The sequence below is a fragment of the Condylostylus longicornis genome, unplaced genomic scaffold (assembly GCF_029603195.1).
Source record: "Condylostylus longicornis isolate FDR11 unplaced genomic scaffold, ASM2960319v2 ptg000044l, whole genome shotgun sequence".
Classification (NCBI taxonomy): Eukaryota; Metazoa; Arthropoda; class Insecta; order Diptera; family Dolichopodidae; genus Condylostylus; species Condylostylus longicornis.
The window spans coordinates 10397787-10424741 of NW_026578013.1; the positions used below are offsets into that span (position 1 = coordinate 10397787).

The 26955-nt window shown below is 24.9% G+C and overlaps 2 protein-coding genes across 6 annotated transcripts in view; both read right to left on the reverse strand.

The window, feature by feature from the left end:
• The window catches only part of LOC129610121 (calcium-transporting ATPase type 2C member 1), a 39078-nt gene extending 19655 nt beyond the window's left edge, over positions 1 to 19423 (reverse strand). Inside the window, exons 1-2 of one of the 5 annotated variants that reach the window (XM_055522504.1) lie at positions 19287 to 19423; positions 18023 to 18312 (exon numbers count right to left, since the gene is read on the reverse strand). In XM_055522504.1, coding sequence (XP_055378479.1) covers positions 18023 to 18196 — 174 coding nt within the window. In that variant the 5' untranslated portion in view covers positions 18197 to 18312; positions 19287 to 19423. Of the gene's footprint in view, positions 1 to 18022; positions 18313 to 18574; positions 18593 to 19286 lie in introns of those variants that run through there. The other 4 variants (XM_055522505.1, XM_055522503.1, XM_055522506.1 and 1 more) reach the window with 4 other exon arrangements.
• Positions 19424 to 22468: 3045 nt separating this feature from the next.
• LOC129610244 (zinc finger protein 54-like) lies at positions 22469 to 25754 on the reverse strand. Its single transcript, XM_055522747.1, has 4 exons — positions 25673 to 25754; positions 24997 to 25619; positions 23393 to 24932; positions 22469 to 23332 (listed from the first exon to the last, which is right to left on the reverse strand). The coding sequence occupies exons 2-4, from the start codon at positions 25586 to 25588 to the stop codon at positions 22555 to 22557; spliced, it is 2910 nt and encodes a 969-aa protein (XP_055378722.1). The 5' UTR covers positions 25589 to 25619; positions 25673 to 25754; the 3' UTR covers positions 22469 to 22554.
• Positions 25755 to 26955: the final 1201 nt, after the last annotated feature.

The window sequence follows — 26955 nt, forward strand, 5'->3', positions numbered from 1 at the left end:
TTACAGCAACTTCAAAAAAATACCCTTGATAAAGAATCAATAAAATAATTTTTATCCTTTAAAAATTTTAGAATATTTTGAAATATTTTTTCTTTTTTTATGTTAACAATATTATTTATTTTGAAATCAGTGTGCTTAAATTAGACATTTTTTGTTTTCTTTTTAAATAAAACTTTGCTTTTGAATTATATGTATAGATTAAGTGTTAAGTTGTCTCATAGGTCGTTTAAGAGACAGGATTGGGACACTTAAAATTAAAAAATATTTGTGTTTTATCCACAATATTACTTATAATCTTTCCCATTCGGTGTTTTTATAACATTCCTCAAGTTAACATAAATGTAGCGTAAATTATTAATCGTGTTGCGGGCGGACGAACGATTACTCGGATACTTGTCAAATTCCAAAATATTTTTTTTTGTTTTTTTTTTTATGAAGACAATTTTTAAGTTCCTAAATAAGATTTTAAATTAAGATCTTGTGTTTTTATTTAATTAGAAATATTTTTTATACATTCTCGTATGTGTGCAGATACATTCAAAAAAAGAAATTGATTCTTTTCAGCAGTAAGCTAATATTAATTTGTGATAAGTATTTGATTTTAATATACTTAATTAATTAATTAATTTATGATTGCCGAATTGTGTATAACACGCAATTTGTTGTATGTTGAATGCACACTTCATTCAAAAGCATACAAGTACAGTGACCATTCCTATACTATATTTTTTTAATGCACTTGTCTGGTGGTATTCTTAATTCATTCATTAAGAGTAAAACAAATTTTTCGTCCCATATTTTTGTCTTCGTACGTTAAAAGTTCATAGTTGGCAGGAATTCTTTATTCAAAGTTGAAAGAAATTCTAAACTCCAACAATTATATAAATTAAGTATAAGTATGTATACTTATATATATATATATATATATATATATATATATATATATATATATATATATATATATACAAAAACATACTCAGTTTATATAATTGAATGTAATTGTATTTAATTTAAGAATTAAAGTTTTTCATGGCATTAATCGATTTTATTTTGTAAGTATGTACATGAATACAAATCTAGATTCTTTTGTATAAATGAAATTTGTGTACTTAAACATGTGTGACATGTTTATATATATATATATATATATATATATATGTATGTATATGTGTACATATAGCTTTTTCTTTAATTACTTATTCAATGAATTTCAAAACTTCATTTCTTACTCTGTTGTTTTTTTAACTGTTTTTTTACCATGATTTTCTTTTTGTAATATTGTTTGTATTTTTTAGTTGTACATATGTACATTAAGTGATTACTTTTAATTTCAAGAATGGAAAGTATTTTTTTAATAAAAGGAAAATAATTATTAGTAAATGTAATAAGTAATTAAGTTGAATTAGTTGCCCGAATCTCGAACATTTTATGTAAGTACTTCTTTCGTTGATTAATTATCAAATGAAAATCATTACTTACTTGGCTAATAGATGATTCGAAATTTTTGCGTTTGCCTCTTTAATTTAATTTAAAACTAGCGCATGTTTTTGAAAATAAATTTTTAATTTTCATTTAAAAATTTATGAATTCAATTTTATTAAAGTTTTATTAAACTTTGGCAGTAATTTCTGTGTTTAATTATTTTTATAAGAACTCAATTTGTTTGAAGGTTTTTGGAAAGGTTCACTTACCTTTACTTACTTTACAAATTCCTTAACAGATATATTGAAATGTTCTTGTTTAATACCAATATTGATTTAAAAAATGTTCGGAATTGATAATTTTATTCGATTACTTATGTTAGTGTCCTCGTTAACATAGTGTACATTATGTACAAAGTACATAAATATTTAAATACTATGACTCCAAAATAGCTAAAGAGTTCTCTTCTTTAAAATGTTCGAATTTATATTCAAGGTGTTTACTATGTGCATTACAAGAATTTTTAACATAAATTTCTCTATAACTATTTACTTTAAAAAAAATCAAAGTCATTTTATTTTATCAACGTTATTAAATTTAAAAATTACTATAATTACATTAATCCGATGAATTATTTTTAATTTTTCGATCAAAATCAATCATTATGTTGTCGTGGAGATTAAATATTTAAATAATTACATTTACTTATTTGATTTTTGAGATGAAAAAAAATAAAATCGATTAAATAAATTATCAAAAATATATATATATACGTATGTATATACGTAAGTAATATATAAATAGTTTCTACGTAAGTATTTGTGTACATAAAGCATTACTTTAATGTTGTCAAAGGGAAATTTGTATAAAAGAAATTTTTTTGTCCTTTCCCTTCCTGCTTTCTTCGATAATCTTATTACTATAGAAATTTCTAATTTTCGAAAGAAAAAATCTATCCTATAGAAATCATCAAATATTTTAGAATAGATATTTTAAATAGAAGTTTTAAATTGGGTTTTGAGGATACCGTTACGCTCTGTTGCATATAATTATGTGAATTTTCGATTTTGCCTTTAAAGAAAATTTGATAAGTTAGTTTCCTTCGAAAATTTCATGTATAAGCACTTATACCCAATTAATTCATTCAATTTGTGATTTCCTTTTTGTTTTGTATTCTATTACCATTTTAGGTTAACTATAAGTACATATAAATTAGGTACTTAGAGGTAATTACGTATAAGTAGGTATGTATACATATATTTCAAATAGAAATTTGGTAATAGATGTATGAAAGAAAGAAACTAAAAACAAATATGCAACAAATTCAATTTTTTTTTTCACTTTTTACATGTACATTTTGGACTTGTTTTGAATTCTATTAGTTTAATCCAATTTCAAGAATAAAATTAGTTAAAGATAAATGTAAAATGCTTTTTTTCTACAACAAATTTGAAACAGAGAAAGAAACGTTACTATTTGTCTTGTTATTGAGAGGGCGGGCCCTAAATTCAATTACCAAGTTCTCTTCAACAATTTTTGTCCGCTAGTTATCATTGTAGTATCCCTTGAAACTTTTTTTTTGAAAATTTATTTTGAAAATATTTTTTTCTGTGTCCAAAATCTGCATTATTTGAAAAAAGTTGTAATTAAATTATAATGGCAACTTTTCTTATAAAAGTAAAAAAAACTCTCCTTTGCTTATTTTATTAACCTTTATATGCTTATTGAACATTTTTAAATCCTTGATATTTTTTATTAATAAATTGATTTTAATGCAAAATCGTAAGATAAAAAATTTTAAACCACGAATTTTTGGTACAGTTATGGTTTGTAATTTAGTTCACAAGCTGTAAGATTGCAAGTTTTTTATTTTTTAAAATCACAATCGCAGCTTCAACCCTAAAATATTGGAAAAATTTTTTTGAAATAAAATAACAAAAAAACAGAGAAGCAAATGTTTTATAACACAGCTGAGATTCATTTAAAATATCGTGCAATATAAGAAAATTCAATTATAACTGCCTTTTGCAAAAACTTTTAGCTATAAATTCAAATTAAATCTCTATCAAGCCGGAACAATTATTGCTATTTGGTAGTCAAATACGTTATATTAAGAAAAAAACTATAGGATATACAGTGGAGCCTCCATAATTCAAGACTCTGCAAATCAAAATTTCTTTCCCTCGTAACTATATGAGTTCCCTTGATTTGACATTGGCATAATTTTTTTTTCGCCTTCAATTCGAAATCTCCATAAATCGAACTGTTTAAGCATTTCCGTGCGACTTCAATATATAGAGTCCTGATTGTATATTAAAATCATTGTTGCACAAAATAATTAAATTTTTCTCTTTATGTTAAAAAAAAAAGCACTATACTTACTCTTCTAACTAATTGCTCTAGAAGCAAAAACTCAAGACATTTAATATTATATAAATAAATATGCATAAGATTATTTTTTTATGAGCTCTTTGTGCTTCTGTTAAACTGAATTGAAGATGAAATTTCATAAAAATTAAAGAAAATGTTATTAAAGAAATTAGATACGTAAATATGATAAAAGCTAAATGCTTATAATTCATAATTTTTTGGTCTATTTGAGTACTTAAGTATGTATGTACAATATTTTTTCTCATATACAAATTTATTTATAAGTATAGAATTTTAAAATATTTTCACAATTTTATAAATTTTTTCACAATTCAAATTTATGTAGAATAAAAACCAAATATGAGAGTGCTTTTAAAGACGAAATAAAGAAAAAAATCTTGTCATTACTGGAATTGGCAAGTATACTCTTGTATGTACGTACGATTGATACAAACATTAAACATTTCTATTTATATTCTCTATATTCTATTACACTTATATGCATACTTCCATACTTCACAAATTTTTTATTTGGCTTGAGGAGAAAATTCTCCGGCATTCAAATTAGGTGATTATCTATTTGTACATTTTAATAAAAATTTGATTTCAAAAGTTTGAAGTATTACAAATACATATTTAAAATATTTACGTACACCATTTTTTTATACTCTTAAATTGAATTTCTATAGACAAATATGATGGTTTGAAAGAAAAAAATAAAAAGCTTGAGGGTTAAAAACAAGTTTTTTTTTTTATTTAAAATAAAATAAAAAAAAAAATTGAAATTCACTTGACCAATTTTAGGAGAAAAAGTAATTGATTTAAGTAAATTATTGACGGCAATAAATAATTGGTGGAGTAGCATTTATGTGAGTACACATACATATATAAGTGATAGATTTTGTTACTAAGCAAATCCTTGATTTCATTTTTTACACACTTTTGAATTTTAATTGAATTTTCAAATTGAACCCATCATAACATACAGTGAACATAAAAAGAAAACGGTATACTTGAAATTTTTGCGGTATATAGAAATTAATATTTTTTTGTTAGTTGTTTTACATTTTATTTTGAAGTTTATGTTAGCCTGACACCTCATATCCACAGATTTCAAAACAAAAATTTTTTAATTTTGGCTGAAGTTATTGAAATTTATAAAAAGTTTTATGAAAAGTTAGGTAATCTGAAAGCACTATAAAAAAAATTATGTGCTAATTTTGACTTAAGGATAATATGGAGTCAAGTAAAGGTTCTTCAGAAGAATAATGAATTTAGATATATATATATATATATATGTAAGTAGGTAAATCAAGTTTTAATTCATAAGTATCTCACGTATCCAATACTGAAATACATGCATATGAATATTTGTAATGATATACAAAATATGAATACAAGAACAATATTTAAATTGCCTTCGACACCATCCCAAATTCAATTCGTATGCAATTTTTAATTTTCGCCTTTCAATTGATAATTTTTGGTTATTATTTTGGTTGAAAAGAAGCAACGTCTTCTCTGAAAGAAATCTGACATTGTGTCAGACTCCTGTTACCAACGTTGGAAATTTTATAGGAACGAAACAATAAAAGATAATAATTTTACTGACACTGTCATTATAATTATGTCATGTCTAATTAATTAATTTTTCTCAAAATTAAATTTCTAAAATTTTATCATAAATAAGTATAATTTTATTGTCATATCACTTATCGCAATTATTGTACTCTTAAATATAAAAAATTGGCGATAAAATGTAGATAAATAGTTACGATATAAATTAAAAAACATTTCTTAAAATCATTCGTTTACAACACCGTCAAACAAACTTATTTTTTTTTTTTATTGTGCATAAGTACTTAAATTATATCTAGATTCACGGAATCATAGAAAATTTCCTTCCTATCATAAACAATTTTAATTAACCTAATTTATGTTTACGATAAAATTTAACCTTGTAAACAATGATAATTTGTTACGGCTTAAGAAAGAGTACACATTTCTCTTCCCTCACGTTTACTTGAAACACTTTTACTGCTTATCAAAAAGAATTTATCAAAAAAGGAAAAAATAAATTAATGCTTGGTTAGTTACTTATATGAATTACGTTTTATGTAAGTACATACAAGTAACTAAATAAATAACTAAGTAAGTGAAAATATTATTTTACATAATATTTTTTTAAGCAAATAAATTAATAATTAAAAACTTTTCAATTAATATTTTATTGCTTACGTGCTTTTTCATATAAATAAACCTATAGTTCCCTTTTCCCAATTATTAGATAAATGCCAACATTATAAAACACGTACTTATTTAAAAATGTTAAGATTTCCTGCCATATTTAAATCACATCCGAGTCTCAGCAAAAATATTTTATCGACTTAGAATTATTCTGGCATTTAAAGTCATTTTTAACAATTTTCGAAAATTGCTTATTTGCGAGGTCAGTCGTAATAAAAATGTAAACTAAATTTTATTTGACATTGACAGATCAAAAAATGCTTAAAAAATGCTAAAAAAAATTATTTTTGACATGTGAAACTCATATGCAATGTCATTTGAAATATCAAATGCTGCGTTTTCACCACAGCTAATTTCTCTATACTATAAAAATCTACTCCATAAAAATAAAGTGTTCTAATGTTTTTGCATTGCATTATAATTGTACCCATGGTCTATTTAAAAAGCTTCAGTTAATTTGGTAGTTCAACTGCTTAGCATTTTTGACAGTTTTAAAATCATTTGCCACATGTTTAAGTATAACTGCCATTAAAAAACTGCACCAAAGAACAATGAAACTGAATTTACATAATTTTTTAAAATATTCTTTTATTTTATTAAATCTTTGTTTAGAAGCATGTTAGAAACAGAATTAAATAAGAGCGAAGTAAATAGTATTGGTGTACATAGTTAGTCAAACACTAATGCAATCAAATCAATTTATAACTTTTATTACAAAAAATTGTTACAAAAGTTTATTTTTTCTATTGAATAAATATATGTATATATATAGCTTCATGTCATTCTATTTATTGCGTTTTATTACGACCGATATCCCATCAACGTTTCCAATCATATATATATATGAAATGAATGGGTACGTATTCTTTAATCCTTATTTTATTTACATTGTAAAATAGTGCGATATTACATCTACATCTACGGTTAATATATATTTCATTATATGGAGGAGGGGGTCGTTTAAAATTTCCTAAGCTTGAAGGGGGTCGCTATATAAAAAAGTTTAAGAAGCCCTGGCTTAGCATATAATATTGTACATAATTTTACAGTGATCTGACCATTGGTACTGTAACCGAAGGGCCTCGCGTTCAAACCGAGGTCAGGCCACTATAAAAATTAAATTCAATATTATATAACTTAATATTTACAAATATTATACAAGTAATTTTCAAATATCCATAAGTAATATTCGATATAACAAACTAAGAAAAATAAACAGTAAATATTAATAAACTTTAAAATTTAATATAAATAAAACTACGGCAGACTACCTACGTAGTTCACTCTATGATGCTACGAAACTAGGGCATGATATCATGCACTAGCCCTATGCTCCTCCTAGGAGTTGAAGAAGGAAAAAAATATAATATTATAAGATTAAATGTTCAAAAATTATAATCAATATTATTCGATAATAATCAATAATATTGGATATTAAATACCAAAAAAAAAAATATATATATATAGAACTACGACAGGCTGGTTATCGCATATTCAACTCAATGAATGATATGTAAAACTGAAGCTCGACTCTGAAAAGTAAAGTAGAAGATCAATTTAATGCTTCCAAACAGAGCAAGGGAGAAACAAAACAAAAAAATTTGCTATGAAGATTGATCGATGGGCCTTTTTTGACAACTGTATTTTTGGTTTGTCCTGGTTTCTACATACATATGCATAAATAATTAAAATAAAACATTTTTACCTACAGTCTTGAATATTATTACAATAATTAAATATTAAAGTTTACTTAATGGTAATTATCGATTGTTGGTTCGAATACAAGTTGCATAATCTTCTTAAAACAAAATTAATTAAACAAATTTTTTTTTATTATTAATTTTTAGTAAGAAATCAATTATTAAAAACATTAGAATTTGGATTCAATATAATTTTTACTTATAAAATAATAATCTATTTATAAGAACTTAGGGCGAAAAATATATGAGCAATAAAAATAAGGTAAGTACTTATTTATTCAATTTCTTATACAAATAGACAATAATCATAAATCTTTGAATAAGAAACGATCATACTAATCTATTTATGTTTATGTAAATATACAAGAGTTTTCTGTAAACATAATGTCGTTATTAAAGAAAAGTATTAAATATTTTATAATCAAGTTGTTTTATTTTATCACTGTTAATAATTTCAATATATAAGTAGATGGTAAAATTTTCCATTCTTTTATATATAAAATCCTTGAATTATTTATAACAAAATATTTGTAATATAAAAATTTCAATGTATTCTTAAAAAAGGATATTACAAGAAATTTATATGTGTATGAGAAAATATTGAACTCTTTTAACAATATTGTGTATATTATATAGGTTTATTTATAGATTTATGTAAAATGTAAGTAAGAAAGAAATTTGAGGAAATATTAAAAGTTACTAAATTTATTTTTATGTTGATTTTCTTGTACAATTTTTCAGTTCATATGTTTATTTTTATACATTACTTATGTTTAACACTGAAAAGTTAGAAAACTTATGTTCTAACTTTATTTAGATTTTATTTATTTATTTTAAATACCTCTACTTATGTACAGTAAGTAAAGCCTGTCAGAGGCGAAATCGCAAGGGATCGAATTTTTTTACGTGTGCTTAAACAGATTTGTTTGGAGAGAGACAACATGCCTGTTACTAAACTAAAACCGAATTTATTTTTTTCAATTTTAATATATTTTGCTACACTTTTTTTTTACTTGCTGAAACAAAACTTACACGAATAGTTTAACAAAAATAACATTTTAAACTCAAAAAAAGAAAATTCAATTTTGACATTGCCAGGTTAATAATGTCTTTCACGTTTGACAGTTTTTCCGTCTTTTCAGTAAGTACTAAAAAACCGAATGACAATTTTTCGACTCTCACAGGTTTCACTGTTCATTCTTACATTTATATGTCATGTTGCAGCCAGAGCCGGAATTATTGTATTAGCAGCCCTTATAAGGGAAATTTATGTCTAAAGATTTTGCAGCTACTTAAGTACAATAAAACGATTTTTGAAAATTTCTTTCATCGATAATTTATGGAGCGCATATATTAATTATCCTGCATAAATATTAGCTGGTTCTAACTCTTAAGATAAGCTGGTTCTTAAAATAGTGAACATATAATTAGTTTATATTTATTATTTATTTTTTGGTAACCTTTAGTCTGTCCAGTCCATAACTAAATACGGCACTGATTATAGAATTTATTTACTTATTGAGACTTATTGTACATAATTTGTACTTTATAGGTATAGAGTCGTTTTTCCTTTTCTTTTTTTTTTTTGAAAATACAAATAAAGGAAGAAAAGGTAAGCATGTATTGAAAATTGGTAAAAAGTGCAAACATTAACAAATAAAAAAAATGAACTTCGAAATTCTTATCCTTTTTTTTCTTAAAAAAAAAAAACTTTATAAGTAAGAGTATTGTATAATTTCCTGACGAGCATAAAAAATTATGAAAGAAAACAAAGGACATTATATACTTATTGTTATATTCGTACAAACATAATAAAACTTTATTTTCAAGAGTAAATACATACATATACCAAGACGTATACATACATATGGTACAAGATGCTTTTAAAAATGATGGTTAAAGGCAAAATAAACGTGATATTTGATCAAAGTAAAGGATTTAAATATATTGTAATAATTAGGGGGTGAGATTGGGTTAAAGTGGTAAAAAAGAAATACCTATTTTATATAAATAAGTATACATATAAGTAAACATATTTGAATATATATACATTATACATATATGTATAAGCATAAATATGTGTAGAGAGAGTAGATAAGTATTTAAATATTCAAAGAATCTCTACATTATAAAAATAACCTAAAGGATTTTTGACTATTTCAAAAAATAAAAATAATCACAAAATAATATAAACCGCATGTTTTTTTAAAATTTCAAACTTATGTACGTTTTGCAATATACATATATGGGTATATACAGGATGTTTCAAAAAAATAAAAAAAAAAAACACAAAAAAACCTTTATTTTGGTTTGATTTTTGGCTCGAAAAGGCATAAAGTTGACAAATCAATTTGATCAATCAATTTGTAAAATCATTTTGATTATTTTGCTTATAAAGTCAATAACAAAAAGGCACTGCTTAAACAAATACAAATAATAAAAAAAATAAAAAAAAAATAGAGTTGACCATGTCAACTTTGTTATACCCGTACGAAGGCCTTCAAAAATTTCTATCAATATTTTAGTGTCAATATGTAAGCTTTAATATTAAATTTGTTTTGCACTTTAAAATGATTGAGTCATGAGAAAATTGTGTAATGTTAATAGCTAGCTATACTATAAACAGTTGCAAAACTATAACCTGTTAGCACATTAATTTATCAAAAATTTAATATTTCTGTTTTTGTATGTTAGCGGTTTCGCTGTACTTGTATATTATGAAAAAATTATTTTTGAAGTTGTATGGCAGTTACCTTCATTGATCCAAAATTCAATATGGTTCATAACATAATTTTTATTAGCAATTGGTGAAAATTTCATTAGTCTCAATATGCGGGCGGTCGGACAAACGGATGGACAAAAAAACTTAGCTAAATTGTCTAAGAAATCCGATTGTGTTTAAAAATATATATTTAAGTCTATACCACAGACATCTGTTTTTTAGAGTTACAAACGAAGTGGTAAATTTATAATATCCTTCGAACTTTTGTTCGTTCGGGTATAAAAATATGCTTCCTTTTTTGTTTTGAAAAATTTATATTTCTCTCTTAACCATTCTGTTGTTGATTTGAACTCTTGGAATTAAGAAAAATTTTAGTTCCTTAAAATCAGAAGACTATATTTTTTGGTTATAAAAACTTTGACCAAAAAGCAAACTTTAGTGTTACATGGTGAAAAATAGAAATGAGCAAGTATTTTTAAAAAAATCAGTGTCAACTTCCAAGTGGAATTTTGGAGAAAAACTTTTATTTATAAACAAAAAAAAAATTTTATTGTTAAAAACAACATATGGAGACAAACTTTTTCTTTCCCCTGTCACTAGTATTTTTATAAAAAATTATTAGTTTATTAAATATACACAAGTAATGCAAATATTCTTATTTAATTGGAAGCCTATTAAGAATTTATTCGTACCAAATGAATATGTAGAAGTTTGAAATAAAAATTAAAGTAATCACGTTTAAAAAATCTTAATTCCCATCATTTGATTAAAATAGAAGCCTGACGAAAATATTTTAATATTTTATAAGTGCATTGCTTTTACGTAGGTTTTTTTATTGAATACATTTTAGAAATTATTTCAAAATTAATTTTTAATTAAAAAAAAATACTTAACTATAATTTCTCGAAAAAGTTTAAGTTACAAGTTAGCTTGAGTACTGTATGCCATTACTCTAATATTAACTACTGTAGGTACTTATTTTGTGCATTTATTGTTACATATTTATATTTATCCGCTAAATCTCGTAGAAATATTCACTTTCACCGTAAGTACTGCGCTATAAATAAATTTCATTGAATAATATCCAAAATGAAATCCTCATATGACCTACATAAGCAAGAGAAATAGTTACAATATTAAACTCCATAATAGCTTTTCAAAGTTTAAATTACTTCAGTGAAGAAGATAGCAATTTGAAGGGTTTTAATGCAATTCCAAATTCGAAATTCTAATAAAAGTAATAAAATTAAAAATGATATAGTTTTTTGGAAAACCAAGTTCTAAGCGAATCCATACTAACTGAGGTGGATTATAACTCTATATCGGAAAGTTAATGCTCAAAAATTTAACTAGAAAATTTTATATTTTTATATAAATAATCTAGGTGTCATAAAATCGAATGCTCCTTCATCTGCGACCAATATCTGAGCTTTAAAGTGTTCTTACATATCTGAAAATGATAATGCCAAAACCAGATATCTTCATGATAAATTATTTGTTACTGCTAAATTATGTATCTTCAATATCTCTATCTCTAAGCCAATAATGGCGACTTATCTAGCTGTAGCATTAATCTCTCAATATTATTGTACATAAAAATCAGTTATTTTCATTACAATTTCGGTAGTTCGATTTAATTAATGCTTTTACAAGTTCAATTCAAATAATTAGGCCGAATTCAAGAGCTGAAATTGAATCTAAGTATAAAAAATACAAAGTTTGTTAAGTCTTAATTTGTAATACACTTTAAATTACTGGATACTTTTTCGTTATTATGAAAGTTATTTCATTTAGCAAGAGACATTTTATATTAAACGAGTTGCTTACTTCTATAAATTAATTTTTTAAAGCCAGTTCTAACGCTTGTTTTTTTACATTGCTGTACAGTAGAAACACATGCATACCTAATGGAAAAAAAAATCAAGAAAAATTACTTATCTCAAGACGTGATAATTTTCTAATTAAAAAACAAAAAGCAAAAAAAAATAGAAACACAAAAAGTAATTTATCTTAAAATGTGACTTTCACCTGTTTCTCTTGAAAACAGTTATTACCTTTTCATAATAAATAAATTTTTCACAGAGTAAAATTGAAGTCCTCCATCCCACCACATTTAATATTTTTTATTGTTAAGTAAATATTTAAAATCGGTTTAATATGTACACAATAAAAATACACGTGAAAGTATTATAATTAATAAGTACAATAATTAATTTTAATTAAAGGTAATTAACGAGAATTCTCATTTGAATTTAAAAATTTTTACAAGTTAAACTTAAATATTGTGAAATATAAAACAATAATGTAGTTTACCGAGGAATAAATACTTAGACGGAAATTATTAACCAGTCTTCATTTCCTTGAATATTCAGCGCTTTAGTTCAAAACCGTCTCAAATTTGGTTCTGTAAAATTATATGCGAGAACAGTAAGGAATTGAAATTTTAGAAAAATTTGATTTTAATTTAATATTACAAAACAAAAATGATAATTTTAAAAATACACCCTGTATACATCGTTATGCTTATTATGAAAGTAAGTATGAGAATGTAAACTATTTTGTAATTTACTTTTAGGATTTTGAGATCTTTTTTTTTTGAAAATTCAATTATGATTTTTTAATTTTTTATTAAGGAATATTAAATTATGTTATGCCGAAAAAAGGGATTAAAATATTAAATAAATAAAACACGTCCCTTTTTAATATATTTTAAATATTTTAGATATACAAATATACGAGTATATATACATATATATATATATATTTACAAATTAAAAATAAAGCAATATTTTATATTATTTAGATGCCGATTTCGTAGATACATTCACATTCTTAACAGATTAAAAACAAGTAATTTTTAACTTAAAGTAAAAATAAGATTTTCAGAAATTCTATTCATCCATTAAAATTATTGCATTGTTAGCAAATCACATACAACCTATCTGTATCTGAATTTTTGAAAATAGATAAGTGTTTCCAAAAATATAAAAATCTCTTATTTTACTTAAGGAAACTTCATATTTTTCGAATTGAAAATAAATAAAAATTAACAACGATTGTTTACCATGGCAGATTAATTGCACAATAATGAACAAATACGCTGATGTTTTTATTTCTTTAAATCACCTTTTTTTGATTTGGTAGCTCATAAAGTGTCAGTTCATTTGAGCAGTTATATAGGTCTCAGTATAAGGTTACTTACTTATTAAATTCTATAAATGTCTTAAGAACTCAAAAATTTAAAAACAATGAATAAAGGTGAACTTTTCCTTAATCGCTTAATAAAATATTTGTATAAAATTTGCAATCTAATAATTTTTTTGCCAATACTCGAACGTTTTAAACATTTAGAATGCATAAATCTTTAGAATGGTTAATCAAAATTTAAAATTAGTTAAGTGTAAAAGCGTTCACGTTGTGAAAACTCTAAATTTTTAACTAATTCAAGAATTTACAACTTTTTCTTTTAAATAAGCTTTTTGGAGAAATGCTTAATAACATTGCTCTAATATTAAGATCAATTAAGTAATTACGTAAAAAAAATATGTTTTTTATGAACATTTTGATTGTAGTTTACAAAGTTCTACAGCTTTGCAGTTATTTTTCAAAATTTGGTAAACGTCTTAAAATAACTGATGTTAAAATTTTTTCTCTGAACAAAATATTTTAGTTCCAAATCCGATTTTATAATTACAGATTACTAAGGTATTTTTAAGCAAGTTCATAAGTAATGCAAAATTCACCTAATTACAAAAGTATTACATTTCTTTCATAATACTTGCAATGTGTTAATTATGTTAAAATTCTCGGGTTGCATGTTCCCATGTTGATGCTCAAACTTTTCCAGATCTATAATTTCTGAACACACTTTTTTTTTCTTTTTCTTTGAATTTGTGATGTAATCTATTGTATTTGATATAAGAGGATATGATTCATATTTTTTTGTAAGAATTTCTTTATTTGTGAGCGGATAAGTCATCGAATATTGTAGAGTATTGAATGATTGGAAATTACTTACATACGTGTACATAAGTGTGTATATATATCTATAGCTCAAATTAAGAAAGATATATAAATTTATGCAAAAAATTTTCTATATTTATAATATTGAGTATGTCACTCGTGGCAATTAATTTCTATTTAACAACTTTATATTGAAAAGGATTTGCAACTAGTTGCATTTATTTTAATTAATTTAAGTAAATAAGTGTGCTGTAAAAATTAATTACCTAATAAATTTAAAGAAAAATTACTGTTTAAAATGGCCCAATAGGGCAAAACTTTTCCAAAAACCGGAATATTAAAATATTATGGACGCTTGAAAATCAAATTAAATTTTTAATTAAATATATTTTTTAATATAATTTTTTAAATAATAAAACGAAGTCCATTATAAAATTAATATTTTCCCTGTATTACATTATGTAAGTATATAATTACATACATACATCTTTTTATATTCCATTCCATTTTAGGTAAGTGTTCAGCGGATATATAAATCAATAACGGATGAATCATAACTATATAAAAATACTTAAGGAGGTGTATAGGTACATAAAATATAAAATATCTTCCTTAGTTATAGCAGTGGTATAAGAATAATAAATGAATAAGTATTTATAAATGTATACATATTAAATATAAATATGTATACTTATGTATGTAGTTTAGAATGTTTTCCCTATACATAAATGGCTGAAGTTGAATTTATAAGGTTGTACCTACCTTAAATATGTTTGAATAGAAAAATATGTATTTTTTTTAAATATTAATAATTAATCTTGTAAATAAAAAATCAATAAAAGAAATTATAATCGTACAAGAATAATAAATAAATTAATTTGTGTCGGTCTAAGAATATTTTGTTAGAAAAATTAATATTGAAGCATAAATAAATTTATTTTACTAAAATTTGATGTAAGTTTTACCATTTTTTATATTAATGTGAGTACCTCTTTAATATCCATGCCTAGACACATAAAATATTAATATGAAAAAGGATTTGATATTAAAAATAATTTGAAATATGTAGGTAACTGGGTATCTACCATTAAATTAAAAAAAAAGGCAAAAATTTCAACTTGGGAAGCTTCCAAAAAAAAAAATTCTCTACCGAAACTCAAAAAAATGAATTAAGCCATGAAAGTAAATAGGAAAATGTAACTACAGATAATTATGCAAATATAAGTGTCTATGCAACTTCCAACATACATTCATGGGTATGTAGATTGTTTTATGTTATCTAACTTTATTGGCTCATTCAATTTTACTTTGTCCTTGTTTAAAATTCATATATAAGTATATAATATATCAATAAAATATGACATATTATGTATATATATAAGTATATATTAAGTGTTGGTATGACAAGAAATGGAAAAGGAAATAAAATAAAATATTGGCATAACAAATATAAAATAATTCATTAAATTTGAAATGTTGTTGATCAAGTTATTATAATAAATAATCACATACTCGTATATATAATACATATAAGCAAATAAGTAGAGTAAAGTACACCTACTACCATTATACACAAGTATACAAAACAACACAAGATTTCTTGTAAGCATAGGGAGGTAACTAGGTTGGTATATGTAATAATAAAATAGATATAAAACATGACGTCTATTTACTTATATTTTATTATTGAAAAAAATTAAATAATAATATTTTTGTATATACAACTATGGTCAAAATAATAGAAACACTAAATATACGCTTTTAATTTCTTTTATATCTTTTGTAAATTATATTCGAATTAAATCCCATCTTTTGCAAAATTATTTTACTATACTTATTATGTTCTATTGTGAATACATTTATTGTCACTAAAAAACTGTAATCTGCGGGAATTCAGCATTTGAAAGTAAAAATACCGTATTTCATCTGGTCAAAATAATAAAAACACCCGGCGAAGGTAGCTTTATTGATGAATAAAACTAATTTTTTTTAAATTATTTAAGCAAATATTGAACAATATTTAAATTTTAATGATCAAGTAATATAATTTTTTGAAAAATTGGAAAAATATTGCAGAATTATGGGTCGATTGAATCTTTCTAGTGTTAAGGAAAAATAAATAATTAAAAACTTAAGAAACCAAGGAAAAAGTGTAAAAGAAATTGCCACAATTATTGAACGTTGAGTACATTTAGTTTTTAACGCTTTAAAAAGTAATAAGTCCTGAAACACGAGGAAGAAAGTAATAATCAAGTGAAAAACTGAACAGAAAAATTGTAATGATATGTAAAAAAGACCCATTCAAATCTTCAAAAGCAATTTTAAAAGAATGTCAGGCTAATGTGAGTGGTAGAACCATACGCAAAATATTGAACAAAAATAATTTATTTGGTCGCGAAGCTCGAAAAATTCCCTATGTCAGTAAAAAAAATATTAAACATAGAAAACTTTTTGCTAAAACTCATTCGGAGTGCAGTGGGTCAGAGGGTGTAAAGAAGTGGCGCAATATCCTTTGTTCGGACGAAACAAAAATTAATTTATTTAGGCCACATGTTCCTACCTTCGTTAGACGTATACCAAATACTGAATTAAACCACAGGTTCACGCTCAAAACCGTAAAACATGGTGGCGGCAATATAATGATTTGGGATTATTAAGAACAAAAATATTAGGTGTTTCTATTATTTTGACCATAGCTGTATATAAAAGACGAAAACGAAAATAATAAATTTTTCTTTTTTAAAAAGCAATACACACATATTAATTTATTATGAATTTTTCAGTTTTTCTTTTTTGAAATTATAATTTTTGTAAGTACTTACATACTTGTATAATTTTCTATACAAGTCTTACCGCTTTATACTACTGTTTTTATTTATTTGTAAGAATAATAAAAATATTTTCATTCATAAATTACTTAACTTTATTAATAATATAGTCATATATACGTAATTCTATGTAAGTATATAGATAAAATAAATAATTGTATAAATGAGGAAAATATCGTATGTTAAATAGTTATAAGTGTGGCTACTAAAATCTAAAAAATGGACAATATAATTATAAAATAAAATAGGTGTCTACGAAGGCACTATTATCATATGAATATAAATATTTTCTAGAAATACTTAATGCAAAATAATTTAATCGATACTTATTCAACACAATGTTCTAAACAACGTGGTGTGCGAAGGGGTAGGTAGGTGATTTGGTATGATTAACAAAACTTCTATTTAGGGACACACTTTAGTATGTATATTTTAAATACTTTTACAAAACATGCACTTTTACTTTTAATAAAAACACACGTAAATTGTTAATGTTTTTTTCTTCTTGTTTTGAAAAATTAAGACATATATAATGTCCATTAGTGCATTCTGTTAGATATTGTATTTTTAATAATTTCCTGTCCATTAATGGCGCAACCTATTTATTGAAGTGTTATTTTACTGTTAACCAAATATGTATAAGTTTAATAGAGAATTCTTGAGTATTTATGTATAAATATATGTAGATTTTGTGTTTTTTATGTTGGCTATGTGACGATAATTATACATTTAAAAAATTTTTTGTTTTTTTTATTTTCCAATTTACTAACCAAAATCGTTCCATTATCATCTGAATTTAGATTATTCACATTGGTATTTTTTTTCTCTGGTGTACCATGACGATCTTCTTGATTATCATCCTGATCAGCAACAAAACTTATATCCGATTCTTGAGGAAGTTTTTCATATTTTTGATTCTTATTATTCATATTTGATAAAACCATTACCACAAGAATTTAATTTTTTATTTTACCTCAATATCTTTCTTTCTTTTTTTATTATTATTACTTTTTCTTTGGTTTAAATAAAAAAATTGTAAATTAAGAAGAAAAAAAAATATCTAGAATGAAAAATAAATTATAATTTTTCTCTGAAAAAACTAATTATGTACAACTTTTTATTTTATATATTTTTTTCTGTTTATTTTACTACATATGTACATTATTAATGAATTGAAAAACTCTTTGCATTTAATGCAATATTATTATTTATGATCAAAAATAGAAAATAAATAATGAGGAACTTTAATGAATGTTAACGCCATTTATAAAGGTAAAAAAAAAACAGGAGAAAGAAAACAAATAAAAAAATCCCATGGATACCTTTAGTTACAAAAGAATAGCCAATTGATTTTTCAATTTTCACTTTAATTTTTTATTATTAATGAAATAGAAGAGGATGAATTTTGTATTAAAATAAATTATATTTGTAAACAATATTAGCTATGTATAACTATTTCTTATTTTATATAACAATTTATTGCCTTTATAACTCTGTAAATACTTTGATTAAAAGAAGAATATTTGAAACTATTTTATAAGAAATGATTAAAAAAAAAAAGGCATAAAAGAAAAATTATTCACAAATTGCTTGATTCACAAATCCTGTTTTTGTAATTTTCTTATAAAAAATTTTTTTTCTTTTACAAAATTTAAAGAATTTTGTGTTTTTCTTTTCTTCTTTTTTTTTTATTAAAAAGTCGCGCAAACGTTAAATTTTACAATGCACAAATTATATGTAACTGAAAAACGAAAAGTAAATTTTTTTCTCAAATTGCATATTAATGCAATTCATATGATACGGAATTTCACAAGTTAAATTTTCATAATTAAAAGATTTATTGCAATTTTATAAAACAAAAAACACACTGAACTTAAAAATGCACAAATTCAATTTCTACGAAAAATTTTAATATACAAAGCTTTTTTTTTCTTTTTACTTCTTATGCACTAACAATACTCAAAAAAAAAAATCCAATATTAATTTATTACACATCCGTTTTAAAATATAAAATTAAAAAGAAATCAGAAATACCTTAATATTCTTATTAAAAGAAATTCAACAAATTGTGTGATAATTTATTATTACACAAAAGAAAGTTTAATTTCAATTCATTTTTAATTAGTTTATAATAAATATTTCAATCCGTACGAAATCTTAACCACCGGCCGAATAATTTATAAAATTTTCCTTTATTGAGTATGAGTACATTTAAACTAAAAGAAAACTCAATAGAGTCAAAAAAAAATTGACGTTTTAATGAAAGAGCTGTAAACCAGAATAATTTTTTTAACGAATTTAACGAAATCAAACTAAATTTTGTAAATTGCACTCTACTTTTGCATTGTACTTTAGTACACTCGAATCCATTATAATGAGAATATTCGTGGAGTATTTGGTCAGGCGCCATTTATATTTTTGCCGCAAATAACTCAACCGTTTTTGATTTCATAATTAATTTTTCTTCAAACATTTTTCAAAAAAATTTATTTGTTTTGAAACATTTTTGAAGAATTAAAAAAAAGGAAACTGTCAATTTATTGTCAAAGCTTAGAAAGCGAGATATCGAAATGAAAAGCGGGCATTGTGCGATTTTGCTTGCTTTAAAAGCTTTTTTCAATGTTTAGGGTACTGTTTACATAATATACAAAAACATCTAAGAGTGTGTTTGTGAATCAAGCAAAAATATACAATTTAGTTTGAAACGATCAACATTTAAAACATATTTGATATGCAAACACCCAATCCAATCAAACTACATCGTATAAGGAAATAAAATCTGTTCTATTTTCCATAAAATTTTTTGACAGTTGAAATAATAAAAAATAATGAGTACTAAAATTTGTGATGTGTTGTAATGATGTTTCGATGATTTTTAATTTTTTTTAACTGCAATAGGTAAAGTGACAGAAAATTAAACTAAATCAAATTTCATTTGTAAACCTTTTTAGTTGATTATATTTAGTTGTCCTATTTTGCTTGATTAGTAAACACTGCTTAAGATTTATTCTGAACTGATGAAACTCGGATAAGATAAAGTTTGATAATAAGAAAAAAATAGCTAAAAAAATAGAAAAATTCGATTATCATCAGATTTTCTGTCAGATTTTTAAAAAAAACATGGCGAAAAATAAATTTTTAAAAAAATTTTACCACGACCAGCTGATTTTTGGTTTTTTTCTTAAATTTTTGTTTTAATCCAGTTTATAGATTATAAATATTAAAAATATCACCGTCAAAACTTTACCGTACAAGTATAAACGGAATAGGATATGTAAATGCTCGTCACATTTTATCGTAGATTAAATTCTAGATTTATTCTGATGTGTGACACCTTAGATTTTGTCGTATATGTAAACAGTACCTTACACATAAGACTAAAACTATCTAAAATAAAATCTTTTAATATCAAAAATATTGCTGTCTAACCCAGCATTTACATATACAAGTTACTTGCAAGCAAGTTTGTGTAATATTAATTGTCAATTAGTTTTTCGAAATGTCAAATTACTTGCTATTATGACGTAGGCGTTTAGCAAGTTAATTTTTGAAAATGTCTTTGAGAAGAAAACAACTAGCAATATATATAATTGTTTATAAATTTTAGAAACCATAAGTTTGCTAAGTTTAATTTTTTCAAAACAAAATTCAAAAATTTTAAATTAAAAAAAAAAAAAAATCAAAACAACAAATTTTTTTTTGTGAATTTCTCCATATGTCAAATTACTTGCTCAAATTACTGCCAGCAAAATTTTCTTGCAAGTTGAACTGCAAGTAAACAAGCAAGTAGAAATATTTCAATGTGTTAGTAAAATTTTTGTATGTATTGCAACTTTCTTGCAAGTAACTTGTACGTGTAAATGCTGGGTAAAAAACAAAACTGCAGCTTAGGAATTTTTTAAAAATTTACCTTACGTCATATTATTGTTTTGATAAATTAATTGACCTTAATTTTTAAAACATAACCAGCGGTGAATGGAAACGGCAGACGATTTCACTTGTCAACCCAGAACAATAGCAGAACGGCAAAATTGAATGTACAGTATTGGACTCAAATAATGTCAGAAAAAAACAGCAGCAGTAAAATAGGAATGTAGGCTATTAATTGTCGGTGGTTAAATTCGGTTATTTCGCTTGATTTAGTACCATTAAAGTATGTTTAATATGGCTAGTACCATTTAAATAAGTGCTTTCTATATGAATTCTGATATTTTACTGTGGCAAATTGTCTTATTGTTCTTTCATTTGGATTAATTAAACAATAAATCAAAACTTTTAAACTTTTAATTTATTGTCAATTGAACTTTTTAGGTTTAAAGGGAAAAAAGATTGTACCACATAGAGAGAAAAATCAGATAAAAAGGTTTTACTGTTCTTTCTTATCTTTTCTTCTATAATTTATTGTATGTAAATGTTCAAGAAAAGTTTTTGTTTAAATTAGGAGTTGCTTGCAGAAAAATTACAAATTGCTATCTTTAAATGCCTTCAAGACAACTTCTATAAGAACTTTATTTGTGTCGAACATTTAAAATTTAAGTACTTTTTAAAGTATGTACATACATGCTTATGTAGTTGTGTGTAGCTTAAGGTGACCATTTTGCCACAAAATAGTTTTCCAAATTTCAGACCTCGGTTTTCGACGTCTTTTAACTACATTTTTTTGTTTTCCTCTGAAATTACCTGTTTAAAACCTTTTTCCTGATTTACATTCATTAATTTTTTATTAACAAAAACAAAAGTTTTTATTTCGATAAATTATGAATTTATGAAGCTCATTTTTTTATTTGTGATATGGAAAGCGCAAATATATTTTTTTTTGAAAAAAAAAAGCTGCTGACAATTTTGGAGGATGAGGCGCATTGTAAGTATATATTTAACGTTTTAAATTCTAGTATTAATTTCATGAATTTTTGTTATATTTCTTATCTAGATAATTAATTATTATCAATGCAAAATTAAAACCACTTCAAGAAACAGACGATCCACTCAATTTTGAAGGGAATAAAAGTTTATAGTACTTGTTCATAAAGAAAGGAAAATATCCAAGAACGTTTTAGTAACTTTCGTTTAAAAAAATTTAATGTTCGATGAAAGGGTAGAGATAAAAGTGCAAGTTCTTATAATTCCTTATAAATAAAAATTAATCAGAAATTTTTCAATATTTTTTAAAAAATATTTAATTTTTTCTTAAAATAAGTTAAATGTAATTCTTAAAATTTAGGAGTAATAAAAAATACACCAAAATATTTTCTAGTTTACACAACTAGAATTTTTTCTTTTTGTAAATACATATTACCAAATATCAATGGTTTGGCGCTTGTGATAATTGTCCTAAATCTATTTGTATTGGGCGACCTAAATTAATTTGAATCTCATTTCCTATTGCTGTTATTGTTGGGTTAGTTATAAGACTACTACTAAGAACTCCTTGTATTGATTCTATATGTATAGTTGCAATTTGATTTGTTGGGATTTCTAAAGCAGTTTGATTAGTTTTATGTTGTTCTAGAATTTTTTGATTTAATAAATTTTTGGAATCTTCATCACTATGTGTAATTTTTTCAGAATTTTCATGTTGAAAATCGTCCATATCCTGCTGTTTAAGTATGTCATTCGGATTTTTCAAGTCAAGGTTTATTTGAATATCATTTGCGTTTGTAATATTGATTTCATTATTTTGCTTAAAATTTAAACTTGATAATCTATCGGAATCCATTTGACGAAATGCTATGTGAGATATTCGTTCATAACGAGCTGCACCTTCAGGTTTCAGGTTGAAACCATGAGATTTCATATGCATATACAATCCCGGAGATTGTGCAAAAGCTTTTCCACATATAGAACAAGTATATTCTTTGGTTCCAGTATGCAATTTTTGATGTTTAACCAGTGTTGACTTCCTTGAAAATGAATTAGAACAAATTTCGCATTGCCATGGTTTGATATCTGGATTGTGAGTTATCAAATGTTTTTTTAGATCACTTCTGTTTGCGAACATTTGTTCACATTCAGCAAATTCACAACGGATTGTTTTTATGTTATAGTGTCTGCGCATGTGACTTTTTAAATCAAATTTCCAGCTAAAATTATAAAAAATTCATATTAGAACAAAAAATTAAATATTACATTTTGTAGCTTACTGAAGATATTTTCCGCAAAGGTCACACATCACTGGCTCCGGTCGCATATTTAAATGAACATATCTTATATGTTTTCGCATTTCAGGTGCTCTTTTAAATTTTCTGTTGCAATATTCGCATATGTATTCTCTGACATCAATATGTACTTTTTTATGCAAAGAGAGAGCATATTTATCGAAAAAAGCTCCAGAGCATTGATCACATTTATAGTTACGTTCGCCTGAATGCCGAAGCATATGAGACTTAAAGCTACATGCAGATGTTAACCATTTACCGCAAACTTCACACATTCTTCCTATTTTCTTCTTTTTTCCACCTTTGTGTGTTTCCCTCTCGTGTGCTACAACGTCTTCAACTTTTGAAAATTCTAACCCACATGAGTGGAAGGCACATTGATACATTCCTTTTTCATTGCGCATTCTGTCACGCTTTTTCCTTTTTGGGACTACCACAATTCCTTCTCGACATAGAGCTCTATGTCTACTTAGACTGGTTCCTTTTTTATAAACGTTCCCACAAATATCGCAAACATATTCACCAAATTCATTCCTTTTCCGAGTTTGAGGGCGAGCATATTTCTTTTTTCCGTGAACATCTTTTTCGTGTTTAAAAACTTCCTCCACATTGGAGAATTCAGCTTGACAATTTTCGTATGTACAAGGAAATAAACCATTTTCTTTGCGTACACGAATTCTCGGTGTCATTGTTTTTCCTTTCCTACAGTCAGATCGATGGCGGCTTAAGCTTGTTGCTTTTTTGTATGTATTTCCGCATAAATCACACATGTATTCACCAAATTCATTCATTCTTCTGGTTTTTGGAGTGCATTTCAATTTCCGTCTTTTTTTATGCATATTTTCTAGGTTCAGTTCAGGATTTTGAATTTTTACTTTTTGCTTACATGTAAATCCCATTTTCTTCGATGATTCATCAAAATCATAGTAGTTTCGATTTGCTTGAATGTCACCGTTATTTCTTGCGATATCTTTTTGAAGTTTCTCTTTCAATACCGATATTTTTTCAGAATCTGAATCTGAAGAGCTACTGTCTTCAGGCTGATTTTCACGATAGTCAGAATCGTCTTCACTTATTGAATTATTATTTTGACTCATATTCACCGAATTATTTTCTAAAAATATATCAGAATAATTATCTTCAAATTCCTCCCTGCTTTTTTCGATTTCAGTAACATGGTTTGAAACATCAATATTTTCTTTCTTTAAATTGTGGATATCTTCAATCATTAATTCAGGCTTGACTACATAATTAAAATCAGTTTTTTCGTCCTTGACAAAATTAAATGTTTTTTCTTTTTCTTCTAAAACCTTATTGCTATAATCAATGTTTTCAACAATTTTGCAATCTAAATCAACCGCTTTGCTTTCAAAATTTTTGTTTTCTTCTGGTGTTTCTTGTGGAATTAGTAACGTATTACTGTGAGCAATCGCCTTATTGTCAACTTCCTCAGCTGTAATATTTACGGGATGTTCCACTTTTACATTTCCTCCCGCATTTGTATTTTCTATGATCATTTCTTTACCTAAAAAAATACAACGAATATCCTTAGATTTTTCCGAAATGTAAGCAAGAAATAAAATAGGTACCTCGCCTTTTTAATCTAATTTTAATTGGGGTTTCTTCATCAGATTCCTTTGGCATTATAGTAAAATTATTTTTCTTCTTTCTGCCTCTTTTCTTACCATGTACGAATTTAGTTGGAATTTCTGTATTAGTCTTACTACTTTTCGCTTTGGTTTGCGATACTGCTCTTTTAGGTCTTGCATATTGATTTTTTTCTAAAATAGGAATTTCGTTTTCTACCTTTGCAAGCCGTGAATTTTCTTTAGCATCAGGCTTTGAATTTTCTTTTTCCTCATTGGTATCTTTATTTGTATTTACATCAGTATCAGAATTTTGCTTCTCCTCTAATTTCTTTCTTGAAATCCTTCCCGGCTTACGTTTCCTTTCTTTCTCAAGATGAATCCATTCCGAAACGGGTAACTCGGATTTTCTTTTTCGACGCGGTCTCTTTTTTAGAGCATCTGGCTCAAAGGTAATTTTGTCTTTATGAAAGGCATTGATATGGTCTATAATCAGTTCCATAGCACTCAATTTATCCCCACAAAAGAGGCACGAAAATGTGAGTTCACCATTTTCTGAAGGCCCAACTTCCCCACATTCTCTTAAGTCCTTCATTTGTTCGAATAATTAAGCTTAAAAAATATCGCTAAAATCAAATTGTTAAATAATTTGGAGAGAACTATTTATATTAAATATTACCATTGAATAAAATTAATTTTACCAGTTTGCTTGCAACAATTATGTTCTATGCTATGTCAACATGTGAATGACAATCTTAAAAAGTGTTACCAGGTCTCTTCAATTATAAAAAAACAACTGTGTTATAAAAACAACTTTTAATGGAATTCTAATATTTAGTATATTTCACCTTTTCTTACTTTCCTGAATAATGCCATATATAACTATCAAGCCACTAAGCTGAAATTATTTTCCGAAATTTTGAATCAGAGCAAAATACAAAAACAATTCGAAGCGTGTCGATTGAAATATATTTTTTATTTTTTGAAATGTTTTAGTATTCTTTATAATTCTCATATTATTTAATATAGTTTTAAAGCCATCTAGATTATAATAATTATTTTTTTTTGCTTTTTTCTTCAATTTCTTTATAAATTATAATTCTTATTCAAGAGTAATACTCTGTAATTCAGTACTCCTCCATTTGGAAAAAAGCGGTTTTCTGAACTAAAAATTGCAATTTTTTTTTAAATGCATATTTCAGATGAAATTTACTAAGCCATTTTTTTTTAAATTTAAATTTTATATTTAAAAAATATGTAGGATACTAACCCTACAAATGATTAGCCAAAAATATTAATGAATTTCCTTCACAAATAACAAAATTTCCTACACAAATGAATTCCGCCATTTGTTTTCACATTCTATTTTTTATAAATTCATTTTAAAGGGGATTCCGTTGTTCTCAAAACGAAATAAATTATAAATCCAAATATTTCGTTTCCCTAATAATATAATTTTCCATGTATATATTTGAATGCTTTCAAAATTTTTATCAGTTAAAAGTTCCTGACTTGTTGCTAGAAATGATGCCAAAAAAGTGAAATAGCAACTATTGAATCTAGGGAAATACATATTGTGTTTATATTTTTCATTAATCACAAAAATCTAAATTAAGGGTTTAGTTTTCGGAGAAAGTTTTATTCAAATATTTTAATTTTTAATCAACAAAAAATATTTAACAAAAATAAATTTAATAAATATCAACATAGAACTCTTAAATATGCTTTCTTTTCTGAATGCGGAGGTAAATTTTTTAGGAAATTTTGACCATTGTTCAAAATCATTTTTATCGAACTTTAGTAAAGAATTTAAGCATAGAGTTACGCATACGTATTTAAGCATAAGCTTCATTTGGAAATTTCGTGATCACCGTACGGCTGAAGCGTATTTTATAACACAATGTTGAAGTTTATTTGAGAGTGATACTAGTGTTATTTATGAGATTGTCATATATGTGTGTC